The sequence below is a fragment of the Mustela lutreola genome, chromosome 6 (genome assembly GCF_030435805.1).
Source record: "Mustela lutreola isolate mMusLut2 chromosome 6, mMusLut2.pri, whole genome shotgun sequence".
Taxonomy (NCBI): domain Eukaryota; kingdom Metazoa; phylum Chordata; class Mammalia; order Carnivora; family Mustelidae; genus Mustela; species Mustela lutreola.
The window spans coordinates 157,417,526-157,434,233 of NC_081295.1; the positions used below are offsets into that span (position 1 = coordinate 157,417,526).

At 42.9% G+C, this 16,708-nt stretch overlaps 1 protein-coding gene across 5 annotated transcripts; it reads left to right on the top strand.

The window, feature by feature from the left end:
- The first annotated feature begins 243 nt into the window (after positions 1 to 243).
- LOC131832989 (zinc finger protein 239-like) lies at positions 244 to 16,318 on the top strand. Of its 5 annotated transcripts, none has more exons than XM_059176233.1 (5): positions 244 to 382; positions 6,910 to 7,862; positions 8,749 to 8,902; positions 9,484 to 9,581; positions 14,883 to 16,318. In XM_059176233.1, exon 2 carries the CDS (start codon positions 6,968 to 6,970, stop codon positions 7,796 to 7,798), a length of 831 nt encoding a protein of 276 aa, XP_059032216.1. In that variant the 5' UTR covers positions 244 to 382; positions 6,910 to 6,967; the 3' UTR covers positions 7,799 to 7,862; positions 8,749 to 8,902; positions 9,484 to 9,581; positions 14,883 to 16,318. The 5 variants fall into 5 exon arrangements, with proteins under 5 accessions (XP_059032216.1, XP_059032218.1, XP_059032217.1 ...); XM_059176235.1 differs by having other exon boundaries at positions 6,910 to 7,808; XM_059176234.1 differs by lacking the exon at positions 8,749 to 8,902.
- The last annotated feature ends 390 nt before the right edge of the window (positions 16,319 to 16,708 follow it).

Genomic DNA, 16,708 nt, shown 5'->3' on the forward strand with positions numbered 1-16,708 from the left:
CGCATGATTGTGGCCAAACCACTTAATCTCTCTGTGCCTCCATTTGCTCAAATGTAAATGAGGATGATAAAAGCACCTGCCTAGAATTGTTATCAAGATTATAGGGACAGAAGTAGTATCTAGATATTGGTTGTCATTATTTTTCTCTGTAACTCCCTGGGATGAGCCTGCTCTCTTGATTCAATTGTTTATATAATGATTCATTCAAATTTCTTGTGTTTAATTTTTTTCCAGGTCCCAGGTCTTGCACACATTTAAGAAGTAATGTTGCAAGAAATACCAGCTCTAGGAGCAAAGGAAGAATCACTGTCTCTTGAGCTCCTTCCCAAGAATACGCCATTGAAATATCAACCATAGGGACCCTTTACCCCACAGGAGAGTTGTAAGTGTTAAAAGTTTGACATTCTGTGGTCTTCTGAAGGCTCTGGAAGTGAGGGACCTGGGGAGATTTTTTTTTAACTTATTTAACAAGATCAGGATAAGTGTATTGTTATGAATTCTCAGCAGAATCTGATTCAAAGTGAAGGTGGAGCGAGAAGTAGGACACCCAGCTCACAGCTGCCATTTCCACAGTATGTTACTGTTCAAGAGTTCCATGTTTGCTGCCTGTTGTCTGAGCCATAAGTTGTATATATGTTTCCCATTTTTTACTTATTTTTCTTTGAGTCTGCTTAAGGTGGTTTTGTTTCTTTTACCTTGCAGAAATTTTGGTTCTCTGTATGGAAGAGATATATACCAGGTGCCCCATTTTCCTATGGTACTTTTTATAGTTTACATTTGTAACACAACTTCAATTTATTTGGAATATTTACCTATGTATAGACCAAGGAAGGAATCCAGTTTAACATATTTCCAGTTGATTACATTGTTCTTACCATACATTTATTGAGGATTCTACTCATTTTTTCTTACTGATTTAGTACTTTTGTTCAGTGCTAAATTTCTGCCTCTGATTCCGCCTATTTCTGGACTTTCTATTCTGTGCCATTTGTCTCACTCGCCAGTATGACACTCTCCCACTGAGGCTTTATCATCTGTTTAAGATAATTTAGAATAAGTGTTCCTTCATTGCCCTTTTTTTTTTTTTAAGATTTTATTTATTTACTTGACAGACAGAGATCACAAGTCGGTAGAGAGGCAGGCAGAGGGAGAGGAGGAAGCAGGCTCCCCACAGAGTAAAGATCCGGATGTGAGGCTCAATTCCAGGACCCTGGGATCCTGACATGAGGCGAAGGCAGAGGCTTTAACCCACTGAGCCACCCAGGCACCCCCATTGCCCTCCTTTTTCACAGTTTCTCCAGGGAGTCTTGCTTACTTACTTATCTATGTGAACGTTAAAATCTACTTCTAAAAAAGTTGGTATTTTTATCGGAATAGTGTTTATAATTTAAGAAGTAGTTTCTGAGTGCTAAGTGGAAGGATTTGGGACTGCCGTGGATATGGGTTCAAATTTCATCTCTGCTGTTTGATTAGTTGTCCAACCTCAAAAAATCTGTCTGCTTCTAACTTTTCTTATATGAGAGAAAGACTGTAACATCATCTTTGTGGAATTAAAGGAGATAAGAAGTGTGTACTAGGGAGCTGTTACTTAGAGGAACATGATACAACAGTGTCAGTGAGAGATGGTTCAGCTCCTAAGCCATGAAGGGTAGTGTCCACGTGACAACAAACCTGTGTCAGACTTGTGTGGAAACCTCCATAACCCACTGCACAACAGGAGCAAGGCAGCCAGATACTTTAAAAAATACACATTTGGGGGCACCTGGGTGGCTCAGTTGTTGAGCGTCTGCCTTCACCTCAGGTCATGATCCCAGGGTCCGGGGATGGAGCCCCAAATTGGACTCCCTGATCAGTAGGGAGTCCCTCTCCCGCTCCCCCTTCTTGTGTTCCCTCTCTCTCTGTGTCTCTCTCTGTCAAATAAATAAATAAATAAAATCTTTTTAAAAAATACATGTTTATATAAAGAAACATTCAAAGTCACAACAAACTAATAAAAATGCTTACTTCTTGGGTGGTAAACTGAGGAGGATCGTGGTGGAAACAAGACTTTCTAATTGTCTTTTTAGAGCATTTTGACTTTTCACCGGGTATATTAGCCTATTCAAAAACACTCATTTTTAAAATTTTTATCTTTTTTAATTCCAGCTAGTTAACCTACAGTATTATACTCGTTTCAGGTGTATAAGAGTGAATCCTCGATTCTGTACACCGTCAGGTGCTCATCATGGCAAATGTACTCTTTGATCCCCATCACCTGTTTAACCCATCTCCCCACCCCCTCCTCCGGTAGCCATCATTGTGTTCTCTGTGATAAAGAGTCTGTTTCTCGATTTGTCTCTTTCTCTTATCTTCCCTTTGTTTTATATTTCTTAACTTCCACATATGAGTAAAATCATGCTGTATTTGTCTTTCTCTCCACTTAGAATAGTATACTCTCTAGTTCCATCCATGAAGTTGCAATTGGCGAGGTTTTGTTCATCTTCTGGCTGAGTAATATTCCATTGTGTATATATACAGACATTTCTTCTTTACCCATTCATCAGTCAGTGGCCATTTGGGCTCCATACTCTGGCTGTTGGAGACGATGCTGCTGTAAACATTGGGGTGCCTGTATCTCTTTGACTCAGTGTTTTTGTATTCTCCAGGTAAATACCCAGCAGTGCGATTGCTGGGTTGTAGGGGAGCTCTGTTTTCTACTTTGTGAGGAACCTCCATACTGTTTTCCAGAGTGGCTGCACCAGCTTGCATTCCCACCAGTAGTGTAGGAGGGTTCCCCTTTCTCTGTTTCCTCATTAACCTTTGTTGTTTCCTGACTTGTTAGTTTTAGCCGTTCTGATTGGTATGAGGTAGTATCTCATTGTGGTTTTGATTTGCGTTTCCCTGATGATGAGTGATGTTGAGCATCTTTTTTTTTCTTTTTTAAGATTTATTTGTTTATTTTAGAATGAGAGCACAAGGAGGAGGGGGCAGCAGGAGAGAGAATCTCAAGCAAAATCCACACTGAGCAGGGCTCAATATTATGACACTGAGATCAGGACCTGAATCAAAACCAAGAGTCAGACCCTTAACTGACTGCGCCACCCCAGAGCCCTTGAGCATCTTTTCATGTGTCTGTTGGCCACATATGTATCTTTTTTTTTTCAGTTCTAATTTTTTTTTTTTTTTAAGATTTTATGTATTCAAGGGAGACAGCAGGAACTGGGCAGGGGAGGCAAAGGGAGAGGGAGAAGGTGACTTCCCACTGAGCAGGGGGCCCGATGCAGGGCTTAACCCCAGGACCCTGAGATCATGACCTGAGCCAAAGGCAGATGCTTAACCCACTGAGCCACCCAAGCACCCCAAGGCCACATGCATATCTTTGGACAAATGTCTGTTCATGTCTTCTGTCCAATTTTTAATTGGATTATTTTGTTGCTGTTGTGTAAATTCTCTAAAGATTGTGGTTACTAGGATCGAGTCCCGCATCGGGCTCTCTGCTCCGCAGGGAGCCTGCTTCCCTCTCTCTCTCTCTGCCTGCCTCTCCATCTACTTGTGATTTCTCTCTGTCAAATACATAAATAAAATCTAAAAAAAAAAAAAAAAAAAAAGATTGTGGTTACTAGCTGTTTATCTGATACAGCATTTGCAAATATATTCTCCTATTCCATAGCTTGCCTTTTAGCTTTGTAGATTGCTTCCTTTGCTGTGCAGAAGCTTTTTGTTGTGATGTAGTCCCAATAGTTCATTTTTGCTTTTGTTTCCCTTGCCTCAGGAGACATATCAAGTAAGAAGTTGTTACCGCCAATGTCAAAGAAGTTACTGCCTGTGTTCTCCTGTAGGCTTTTGACGGTTTTCTATCTCACATTTAGGGCTTTCGTCCACTTTGAATTTATTTTTGTGTGCAGTGTAAGAAAGTGGTCCAGTTTTATTCTTTTGCATGTGGCTATCCAATTTTCCCAACATCATTTGTTAAAGAGATTGTCTTTTTCCTACTGGATATTCTTTCCTGCTGTGTCAAAGATTAGTTGTCCATATAGGTATGGGTCCATTTCTGGGTTTTCTGTTCTGTTTCATTGACTGTGTGTCTATTTTCTTGATGACTACAGCTCTGTGATATAACTTGAAGCCTGGAATTGTGATGCTTCCCGCTTTGCTTTTCTTTTCAAGATTGCTTTTAATGTTGGGGGTCTTTTGTGCTCCCATACAAACTTAAGAATAGTTTGTTCTATTTCTGTGGAAATGCTGTTGGTTTTTTGATAGGGATTGCATTAAATGTGTAGATTGGGGGCGCCCGGGTGGCTCAGTGGGTTAAGCCTCTGTCTTCGGCTCAGGTCATGATCCCAGGGTTCTGGGATCGAGCCCCATATCGGGCTCTCTGCTCAGCAGGGAGCCTGCTTCCCCCCATCCCACCCCCTTGCCTGTCTCCCTGCCTACTTGTGAGCTCTCTCTGTCAAATAAATAGATACTTTAAAAAAAAAAAAAAAGTGTAGATTGCTTTGGGCAGTATAGACGTGTGTTGTTGTTTTTTTTTAAGATTTTATTTATTTGACAGAAAGAGCCAGAGAACACAAGCGGGGGGTGGGGTGGCAGGGCGGGTAGGTAATGGCAGAGGGAGAGGGAGAAGCAGGCTGCCCTCCAAACAGGGAGCCCGATGTGGGGCTCAGTTCCAGGCCCCTGGTATCATGACCTGAGCCAGAGGCAGATGCTTAACCGACTGAGCTACCCAGGCGCCCCTGTAGTCTAGACATTTTACAATATTTGTTCTTCTAATCTGTGGACAGGGAATATCTTTCCATTTCTTTGTGTTGCATAGACAATTTTTTAAAAAGATTTTATTTATTTATTTGACAGAGAGAAAGAGAGAGGGAGACAGCAAGCACAAACAGGAGGAGCTGCAGGCAGGGGAGAAGCAGTTTCCCTGTAGAACAAGGAGCCTGATAGGGGGCTGAATCCCAGGACTCTGAGATCATGACCTGAGCCAAAGGCAGATACTAGTGACTGGATCCAGGTGCCCCATAGACAAATATATTTTAAATTTAATTTAATTTTTTTCATTGTTCCAAGATTCATTGTTTATGCACCACACCCAGTGCTCCATGCAATCCGTGCCCTCCTTAATACCCACCACCAGGCTCACCCATCCCCCACTCCCCTCCCCTCCAAAACCCTCGGTTTGTTTCTCAGAGTCCACAGTCTCTTGTGGTTCATTTCCACTCTGATTTCCCCTAGTTCACTTATCCTTTCCTTCTCCTAATGTCCTCCGTGTTATTCCTTATGCATAGACAAATTTTTTGAAGTTTATTTTTATTTTTTTAAAGATTTTACTTATTTGAGAGAGATAGAAAGAGAGAGCACAAGCAGGGGGCAGAGGGAGAAGCAGACTCCCCGCTGGGCAGGGACCTGATGCATGACTCAATCCTGGGACCCTGAGATCATGACCCAACCCAAAGGCAGATGCTTAACCCACTTAGCCACTCAGGTGCCCCTTAAGGTTATTTATTTATTTTAAGTAATCTCTACACTCAACATGACCCCAAGATCAAGTCTCATGCTCTTGTGACTGAGCCAACCAGGCTCCTGGCATAGACAGATTTTAAATAAAATTTTAAGAATAGTTTCTGGATACTCTAGACATTTTAGACTTACAGAAAGATTGTGAAGATAGTACAGAGAGTTCCTATATACACCACACTCAGTTTCCCCTATTATTAATGCTTTACATTAATAATAGGGGAAATATTGAACCATTGTTGATTATTATTAAAATCCATACTTTATTCACATTTTAGTCATTTTTTACCTACTGTCCTTTTTATGTTCCAGGATCCCATGTAGGATCTATATTATTTCTAATTGTCACATCTCACATCTCCTCAGGCTCTGCTTGGGTGTGACAGTTTCTCAGACTTGACTTGTCTTTGAGGATCTTGACAGTTTTGAGGAGTCCACTTTTTTTGTAGAATGCCACTCATTTGGGGTTTGACTGGTGTTTCTCATTATTTTACTGATGTTAGAGGTTTGGGAGAGGACGACCCCAAAGATGAAGTGCCATTCTCATCATATCAAGGGTATCTGCTGTCCACTTACTACTGTTGAGACGTAAAACAATTTGTAAAATGGAAAGGAGCAAAGAGGATATAGTATGTGTAATTTGAGTTTGCGGCAAAACTTCTACCAAGTTTGGAGACAGAATTGGGTTTGGTCCCAGGGGATAAGAGAATGGTGACAATCCACCAGGCTTCCACACCTTGGTCTGAGCTGTCAAGATGGAAGGGGCTGAAGGAGCCCCATTCTGGGGAGAGATGAGGGGTCTGTTCTGTCACAATTCCATGGGAGACGGAGCATCCCTGGTGCCAGGTGCTGTCCCAGCAGCAGCAGCCACAGCAGTAGCGTAGCAAGAGGCAGAGCTGCTTTTATCCCGTGTTTCTCTTACAGCCCGAATCACGTGGACTTCGTGAATGGTAAAAACACAGCTGTCAGTGATGGTACTGTCACTTTCCCAGACTTACTATCAGTTGAATTTCTGCTTCTTTTGCCTTCTCTGTTTGAATACTTCTTCATCTGCTCTACTGTCCACAAATCTCTTCAATTCCTGTCCTGTGTCCCAATTTAGTTAAATATGATAGAAAGTCTCTGTAAGTAGGAACTATGTATTATTTTTATATTCACTTATATTCCAGATTCTGTGCTTTAGGTACCTTTATAAAGGATAGAATTTAAATAGGTGTTTGAGTCAGATGTTCATTCTGTTAGTTTTGTAATATGTTACGACGTACAGACTAAATAAAACATCTGACCTGACTGTAATACAAGTGGTGTGTCCTGGGTTTATCAAACATGTTTGAGAGTTCTAGGTAAGTCTGTATCCTGTCTTACTGCTTAGCAGCAGGGAATAAATACAATTTGAAAGTCTGTTTGTTATTATTTCAGGAATCAAGGCCAGTAGTATGAATAAGGTGGCAATTCTGAAGGGAAGATTTTTGTAAGAATGGACCCACACCAGCAGATCGCCAGCATATATAATAGGGATACATTACGGATTCCCAAGTATGAAAAAACTTCCCAGTGTACGAACCAGGTACAAAAGCATGAGGATAGGCCCACAGAAGGAAGACGGCACACATGTAGTGAATGTGGAAAGAAGTTTGCTCAGAGCTCAGGCCTTGTTCGACATCGGAGAATCCACACTGGAGAGAAACCCTATGAGTGTGATCACTGCGGAAAAGCTTTCAGTGTGCGCTCAACCCTCACAGTGCATGAAAGAACCCACACTGGCGAGAAGCCCTATACTTGTAACGAGTGCAGGAAAGGCTTCAGCGTGAGGGCATACCTGATCATCCACCAGAGAATCCACAATGGGGAGAAACCCTATGAGTGTAATGAGTGCGGCAAAGCCTTTAGTGTGAGCTCAGACCTTATCAAGCATCAGAGAATACACTCTGGTGAAAAGCCCTATGAGTGCGTCGAGTGTGGGAAAGCCTTCAGCGTGAGCTCAGCCCTCATCAAACATCAGAGAATCCACACAGGAGAAAAGCCGTATGAGTGTAAGGAGTGTGGGAAGGCCTTCTACGTGAACTCCGCCCTTATCAATCATCAGAGGATTCACTCTGGAGAAAAGCCCTATGAGTGTGGAGAATGCAGGAAAGCCTTCAGCCAAATCTCCACCCTCATCCATCACCAGAGAATCCACACTGGAGAGAAGCCGTATGAGTGTGAGGAGTGTGGGAAAGCCTTCCGTGGGAGTTCTAATCTTACTAAACACCAGAAAATACATGCCAAAGGAAAGTGTCCTGGAGAAGTGAGAAGTCAGTGGAAATAACTCCAGAATGGTAACTAAAGTTCTAAAATCACATCTACTTCTGAGATTGCCACTTTGCAATAAGGTAAAGCCATTTAAACATATACCATAATGTAGTTTACCTCGGCTTAGTAAGAGCAGACATCAGTAATTCAACCACTGTCTTTGTTTTTCTCATGTACAAGCCTTTGTTATTGTTGCTACTGGTATCATGGGTAAAACTGATTAAGTTTTGAAATTGGAAGTTGTGTTGATTGGTGAGACAGGAACCACATATTCTCGTTGTATCTGGAAATACTAACCAATTGATTTTCCTTCCTTTGCCTTGGATGTATCTCTGATCTCAGGAGTAATTAGATAGGTGTGTTAGTAACTTCCTCGGCAGAAGATAAGACTGCCTCTTTTTAGGTAGGAATCCAGTCGATAATTCTTCAGGGTCATTCTTTCTTCACCAACGAAGTCCCAGGCCTTTCGACTTACTGATCCGATAAGCCCCCTAAACTTGACAGAGCTTCCTGAACCAAAACAAACAAAACAAAAACAAAAAGCTTCTAGAAGCATCAGGTGCTCCACACCCTTATATTTGGTGTTTCTCAGAGTACGGTATGGCATCTGCAGATTCAGGAGGTGTGAGGATGGACAGACTCGGGAACTGTTGTTGAGCCAAGTTGGCATTGGTTGTAGGATGACTTTCAAGGGTCTGTTTGAGTGACTCCTTGAAGCTTGATGCCTGCTAACAACACGGAGTATGGTGGACTCGAGAAGTGGTAGGAAGTGATTTCTAACTCCTGGGTAACAGGCCTGAAATTCTTTTGATCCTTGAAGCTAAATCATGTGTGGTTGAAGATGAACACCAAATTAATAGAAGTTGCAGGTTGCTTTGGTCCACAGTGTAGACAGGCAGAAGGAAACATTCTCTGGGAAGGTGAAATGGTGTTCACTCCTCAGAGTAGGCTGATTGTGCTGTACAGGAATGCGCAGTTTCCAGAATTTCTCATCGGCACTTCTGACCAGTCAGCCCATAGACACACTGGGTTCCATGAAGCTTTGTACCAGCTTGTGCCGCCAAGCACTGAAGTCCGAGATGCATATGGAAAAGCATGTCACAGAGTCTCTGATACTGAGGTAGTGCTTACCCCTCTGCTCAGGTAGCTGTAGGCATGGACACGGGGGCTGAACACAGAGAAGGTTGTTGTTCTGGTGCTCAAACTGAGGAGACAGGACCTCACCTGGGGCATGGGGCACACAAGAGGGAGTAAGGTACTTACTTAGAGGCAGAAATTGAGGGCCTCGGCAAAACCCTAGGAAATTGTCTTTGCTATGATTGAGAGTGTGAATTCCTCTGCCCTTCTTCTTGCTGCCTTTTTTTTTTTTTAAAGATTTTATTTATTTATTTATTTGAGAGAGAGGCAGTGAGAGAGAATATGAGAGGCGAGAAGGTCAGAGGGAGAAACAGACTCCCCATGGAGCTGGAAGCCCGATGCGGGACTCGATCCCGGGACTCCAGAACTGTGACCTGAGCCGAAGGCGGTTGCTCAACCAACTGAGCCACCCAGGCGCCCTTCTTGCTGCCTTTTGACAGTTGAAGGAGACTGGTTGCTCCTTGCTGTGCTCTAGAGAGAGTTCCCTGCCACCCTATTTCTGTATTGTTATCCGTGTTTTTAGTGTTTACCTCTTTGGCCCCAGCTGTCTTGGTTTGTCCCTAGGATGGAGCTTTGCAGGCAGACTCTTCTTCTGGGATCAGCACTGAAGAGATGCCATATCCCATCCCAAACCAGCACAGCTGAATCCCAAGCACTAAGTGGTGAGTATTCTGAAGACTTTGAAGGGGCAGACATTCTGGAGGGGGAAAAAAATTGTTTTACTGACGAGCATAGTGTTAGGAGATCAGGATTCATGTAACATGGTTACTTCTTATGAGCTCAAATTAAGGTATTAATGATCATCTCTTGTGGGCTGGGCCTTTTGCCAGGCACTAGGAATACAAAGATAAATGAAGAAAGCTCCCTACCCTCCTGGGGCTTAAAGTCTGATTGGGGACAGGGAGAAGAGAGTGGATGAAAACAGCAATTGCAGTGATAAAGCCACTAGGTTTGTACAAAGGGCTTGGCACTGAAGATGTAACAGCCACTTGTGGAAGGGCTGGTAAGGTCTCAGAGAAGGAAGAAATGTTGGAGGAAGAGTGAGTTCTTCAGCCACAGGAAAAGGGATGAAGGAAGGTATACTGGGAATCACATGCTAAAAGGTATGTGTCTGGGGGTGCCTGAGTGGCTCAGTACATTGAGCATCTGCCTTCAGCTCAGGTCGTGATCCTGGGGCCCTGGGACCAAGTCCCCCGCGTCGGTCTCCCTGATCAACAGGGAGTCTGCTTCTCCCTCTCCCTCTGCTCCTCCCCCACTCATATGCTCTCTCTCTCTCTCTCAAATAAATAAATATAATCTTTAAAAAAAAGAAAAAGTATGTGTCTGGGAGAAATGAGGGAGGTTTTCCCTGGTTATAGAATACCATAGGGAAATAGTGACAGATCACACTGGAGACAGCTGGGGGCCAGACCATGAGATTCCTTGTTATGTATGCTTGAAAGTGTGAAACAGCCTCTCTGGGCTAGTGTTGAAATATAGTGAGAAGTGCATTTTACCTTGTAACTCTGCCGTTGTTGAGAGAGAGCCCTCATTGGGCCTCTCGCACTCCTGCATGTCCTGCTCTACCCGGGCCACACTCTGATGCAGGCCACTTGTTTGTGTTGTTTATGCCCCTGAAAGTCTTGGGAGATGAGGTCCCATCTCTTGGACACAGAATAGACAAGCTCACTGTGTGCTGTTGGTTGTTTGGGGTTCTTTATGGAAAGTTCATGTATAGATTACTGCACATGTTGTAGGAATTATTTACATATTGTTAATATGAGTCCCTTTCACAGAAAATGCAAATACCCTATCCAACTCTATGGCTTGCCTTTCAGTTTTCTTAATAATCATGCCTTTTGATGAGCATTAGTTTCTTAAATTAAGAATAGTCCCGTTTACCTTTTTCTTTGTGTCTTTTTGTTTGGTATGTCTTTTGAAGAATTCTTTTCTCTGCCTTGAGTTCATGAGGTTAATCTATATTTATGCCTTTTTTTTTTTAAGATTTTATTTTATTTATTTGACAGAGAGAGATCACAAGTAGGCAGAAAGTCAGGCAGAGAGAGGGGGAAGCAGGCTCCCTGCCGAGCAGAGAGCCCGATGCGGGGCCCGATCCCAGGACCCCGAGATCATGACCCAAGCCGAGGGCAGAGGCTTAACCCACTAAGCTACCCAGTACCCCTACTCTTTAAAAGTCTTACAGTTTGGGGGCACCTGGGTGGCTCAGCCAAATAAGCGCCTGCCTTTGCCTTAGGTCATGATCTCAGGGTCCTGGGATGTGCTCCCTGGTCAGTGGGGAGTCTGCTTCTTCCTCTGCCCCTCCCCCCAACTTGTGCTCTCTCTCTCTTGCTCTCTTCCCCTCAAATAAATAAAATCTTTTTTTTTTAAAAAGTCATACAGGGCGCCAGGATGGCTCAGTGGGTTAAGCCTCAGTGGCTCAGGTCATGATCTCAGGGTCCTGGGTCCGAGGCCCACATCAGGCTCTCTGCTCAGCAGGGAAATGCTTCCCCCTCTCTCTCTGCCTGCCTCTCTGTCTGCTTGTGATCTCTCTCTCTGTGTCAAATAAATAAATAAAATTTTTTTAGAAAGCCATACAGTTTTGCCTTTCCATTTATATCTTTAATCCATTTAAAATTGATTTTTAAAAATTTTAATCACATTGTATTTAACATACAGTGTTATATTTGTTCCAGGTATAAAGCATAGTGATTCAGCCGAAATTGATTTTATGTATGAATGAGGTAGTTAAATTTTATTCTTTTCCCATGTGACTATCCGGTTTATCTTGCATCACTTATAGGAAAGACTGTCTTTTCCCCATTGTTGTACAGTGCTCATTTGTCATCTATCAATAGTCTGTATACACATAGATCTGTTTCTGGTTCTCTGTTATGTTCCATTGGTTTATTTGCCTTTCCTTGCATGAGTACCACTTTTTCCTAATTACTGTACCTTTACATTATGCTTAGGTATTCGGTGGAACCAATCATCTTACCTGAGGAGTCTGGCTCCATTTCTGTGTGTGATTTTTTTAGACCTCATTATAGGCGATTAGAAATGCTTTGCCCCTCTTAGGGGTAAGCCACCGTCTTATGCTAGACTCAGAGGCACAGCTCGTGCATGCAGTCTGAGTTGCACGCAAGGATTCAAGACTGCCTGGACAGTGGTGCTTTTAGGCATCTCTGTCCTGTTAGCCCAGGCAGCTCCATCAGGCCCGTCCCTGGGGCCTTGCCCAAGCAGCTCTGCCAAGACTCCCTTCTTGGGGTAGAAGGAACTTGAAGACACTTTCCCAGCTCTAACTCAGTACTCAGTACTTTTTCAATCCCAGCCTTTCCCCCTCTTCTTCTCCTGGCCACCAGATCCATAAAATGACTGGACCCTTTTGTTTAGTGCTCTCTTGGCAATCACAGGTCCCACACATGTGCTGATCCACCTGACCTTCACCTAGCACTGTTGGTGGGTAGACGGGAACACTGCAGCCACCGGCACTTTCTCTTGTCGAACATCTTGCTGACGCCAGTGTATAAGCGATGAAAGGCTTAGCTGTTACGTTCCTGTTTGCCTGTGTTAACGGACCACGCCCACACCTGGTGGCTGGCACGCTGAAGGGCTGTGAGATTGTAAAAGTTGGCTTGGCCTACTTACGACCAACTCGATTTGTTTTATGTAACCAACACCGCCTCCCTCCCCTGCCCTGCTCTGCTACTGCCCCAAATCTTGGTTACTTACAGTACGAAACTTACTCTTGTTTATGTTACACGTCAGCTGTGGGTCAGTGGCAGCTCCGCGATACATTCTCTCCACTTCAGGATCCAGGCTTGAGGATGAAAAGAAAAGCAATAGTAGGGCCACACAACGGCTTCTACAGCATATACTCAGGAGGAGGGTATGTGGTTTCCACTTAGAGTTCATTAGCCAAAGCGGGTCAGATGACCAGCCTTCTTAACTATATGGTGGGGAGAAACTCCTTACAAAGATGGCAATGAGTAACTAAGAAGAAATTAATGTAATTTACCTGGAAATAGGATATCCACCATGATGGCCAATATGAGTGCTTTATGTATATTTTTTCCTCAACAAAAAACAATGATATGAGATACATACTACTATACTCCCGTTTTACAGCTGAAGAAATTGAGGAACAGAGACATTAAAAAACTTGGTCATTCAGCTAGGAAATGATAAAACCAGGAATTGAAACCAGAAGTCTAACCTGACAATCTGTTCTCTTAACAGCTAACTGTAATATGAGCTTTAATATGAAGGTGTTTATGTATCACAGTGGCCTCTAAGAGCCAGTGTAGTACACTGGTAAAATCTTTAAAGGTGAGATCCAAGAGCCCCATGAGATCCAGGAGCTCTTGGTTTCAACCTGTTTTTAGCCTCTGAGTAACTCTATTAGACGAGACTCATACCACCTAGCTGGGCCTCAGTGTCTGCATCCTTAAAAATAAAGGAGACAGGCCAAATATTCTCCAATACTCCTTGCAGCTTTGAGACTTTTATAATCTCTCCAGAGAGAGAGTAAAATGCTTCGTAGATGTGATGGCCCCTTTAATCTGTTTTACATGTTATGTTCACAGGAGATCTTGAATAAATATGTCTCCTTCGCAGTACCTTCCTCCTATTCTACTTCTCCTGCATTACACAAGTGATGTACTCCTAGTAGTAGCTTCTGTTTATTGAGACCTAGTCTGTGCCAGATGCTTTTTCAAGTTCCTTAGATTAATTATTTTATTTAAAAATACAGATGCCAGGGCGCCTGGGTGGCTCAGTGGGTTAAAGCCTTTGCCTTCGGCTCAGGTCATGATCCCAGGGTTCTGGGATCGAGCCCCACATCGGGCTCTCTGCTCAGCAGGGAGCCTGCTTCCTCCTCTCTCTCTCTGTGCCTGCTTCTCAGCCTACTTGTAATCTCTGTCTATCAAATAAATAAAATCTTTAAAAAAAAATACAGATACAGTTGGACGCCTGGGTGGCTCAGTTGGTTAAGCAACGGCCTTTGGCTCAGATCATCATCCTGGAGTCCCAGGATCAAGTCCCGCATCAGGCTCCCAGCTCCACGGGGAGTCTGCTTCTCCCTCTGATCTTCTCCCCTCTCATGCTCTCTCTCACTGTCTCTCTCTCTCAAATAAATAAATAAAATCTTTTTAAAAAATACAGATGCTGGGGTGCCTAGGTGGCTCAGTTGTTGGTTGTCTGCCTTCAGCTCAGATCATAATCCCAGGGTCCTGGGATCGAGCCCCACATCTGGCTCCCTGCTCAGCGGGAGGCCTGCTTCTCCCTCTCCCACTCCCCCTGTTTGTGTTCACTCTCTCGATGTGTCTCTCTCTGTCAAGTAAATAAAATCTTTTTTAAAAAAATGCAGATGCTACAGAAAAGAAGAAAAGCTGAAGAAAATGTTCTAAACATCCATTTTTGAGAGCTTTTAAACATGGAAAAAAGGACTTCTAACCTCCAGAACTATGAGAGAATAACTATCTTTTGTTGGAAGCCAAAAACAAACAAAACTCGGGAAAAGGAGCTCCTGGTGCCTCAGAGGAGCATGTGACCCTTGATCTTGGAGCCCCATCTTGGGTGTACAGATTACTTTTTTTTTTTTTAAGATTTTATTTATTTATTTGACAGACAGAGATCACAAGTAGGCAGAGAGAGAAGGAAGCAGGCTCCCTGCTGAGCAGAGAGCCCGATGCAGGGCTCTATCCCAGGACTCTGGGATTATGACCTGAGCCGAAGGCAGAGGCTTTAACCCACTGACTTTAAAAAATAAAACACACACAGGAAAATAACCCAAAGGAAAAAGAAGAAAATACTTAAGAGCAGAAATTAATGAAAAAGCAAGTATATATCCTTACTTAGAACTTCCACATATAAAAAGCCATGTTTTAGGTGATTTCTCTCTGTAGGCTACTCTCATTTGTTTTGTTTGACTTCTTTCTGCCTCTAGGAGAAAAGATGCTAATTTCATGATCAACCTGTTCTTTCAGATGGTGACTCCTGGCTGTAAACAAGGTTCCATTTCAAAGCAGAGTTTTGCAGAAGTTCTTCATCAAGTGAGGGAGGAGCCTCTTTGAAGATTCACAGCTTATATTGCTTCAAGCCAAGCAGAGACTCTCTCTGAGAAAGAGACCTAAGGCACTTGGGAGAACTTGCCCTGAAGTTCACTTCTGTCCCTGCTCTGGGAGTGGGAAATTCTCCCTTCACCTTGCGCACAGTTTCAACGTGTAATAAACTAATAAGAGAAGCAGCTGCTCCGTAAAATGAGTGATCTCAAATGTCTTTCCCTAATAGTACAAACCCTGGAACACCAGCAGTCTGCATGCAAGCACCAGTGTATCCAGATCTGAGGAGACCCAACAAGTCATCACAGTCTGGAAGGACCTTCAGTGTAAAGCCAAATCCCATTTCCCTACACAACAGAGAAGCCATCCTGGAGAAGAGTCCCAGCGGAGTAAAGAGTGTGGCAAACACCTCACGTACCGGACTGGTCTTGTCAGATGCCAGAGAACTGTTGGGAATACCTTCAGTTTGTAAACGTTCCATGTGAGCTCAAGTCTCATTAAATATAAGTTGACTTTGGACAGGAGCGAGTAGGGAGGTCTTCATTTGGAAAGAGTGCTTGTTACCACAAAACCCATAAATATAAAAATGTGGGAAGGCCTTCACTAAAAGCAGTCTTCTGTATTGGTAACCAGAGCAAAATCCTGATGTACGACTGCTCTGGGGACACTTTAGCATTAGCTCAATTCTTAAAGTGTATCAAAGATGCCACACAGAGAAAAGTTCTGTGAGTGTAAGTGATACGGAAAAGCCTTCATAGTTCGGATCTTAACCAAACACTGGTCTGCATTAGAGAGGAGCCTTATGTGTGGGACAAGTGTGGGAAAACCTTTCAATGAACTTGTCTCTTACCAGACATCAGAGAATACAAAACAAATACAAACATCAATTATGAAATAATGTGGTAAAGGCCCAGGATTTTTTTAAACATAAAACATCACCATTAAGAAAAAACCCAACTGGGGCACCTGGCTGGCTCAGTTGGAAGAGCGTTTGACTCTTGATCTCAGGGTTGTGAGTTCAAGTCCCACATTGGGTGTAGAGATCACTTAAAAAAAAAGAGAGAGAGAGAATTGACCCAATTGCATCAGTCACTTTAGCAGTATTTTATGGAATTGAAGACAAGTGTTATTAGAGACTTTGTCAGGTCACTGCATGGGCAAAGTTGAACTGATACAAATCTATGGCAGATCTCCATGGGTATTTAACTCTTTTGGGCACAGTTAGCTTTCATTTTCTGTAGTAAAGGTAGAGAATGAGGAGAAGTCTTTATAACTATTCACAATTTTGGTGATTGAATCATTTATTACATTTTTTAGTTTGGAATTCATGATGCTGATTAAAATAGTTTTTCTACGAGTGATTTTGACATTGATTCTTCTGATGCAACAAGTATACCATTTCTACCATACTTACTCCGGTTTTTTTTTTTTTTTTTTTTTTTTTTTATAGTGTTGATAGATCTGGGAAATGCTGCAAATACCTGTGGTTAGGTAAATCATTTCACAGAATTTTCTGTCCCTTTGGGAAGAGAAAACTAGAAGTGTCGGTGGGCCATGTGAACTTGTGATTTGCTAAACGACATATTTACCTTATTTGCTTTTATGTGTCTGATATGTTGAATAATGACTGATAGAAGGCTTGGAACGGATTCTCATTGGAGGACTGCTTCAAGGCTTCTGTGTGTGGGTTGTTATCAAGTCAGCCTGAAGAGGGAGCTCTAATAGTTTGTCCCAGGATGTGCCCCCTTCTC

What these genes read in the sequence shown, in the direction of transcription:
- LOC131832989 (XM_059176233.1), top strand. Translation starts at nt 6,968, where the DNA reads ATGGACCCACACCAGCAGATCGCCAGCATATATAATAGGGATACATTA.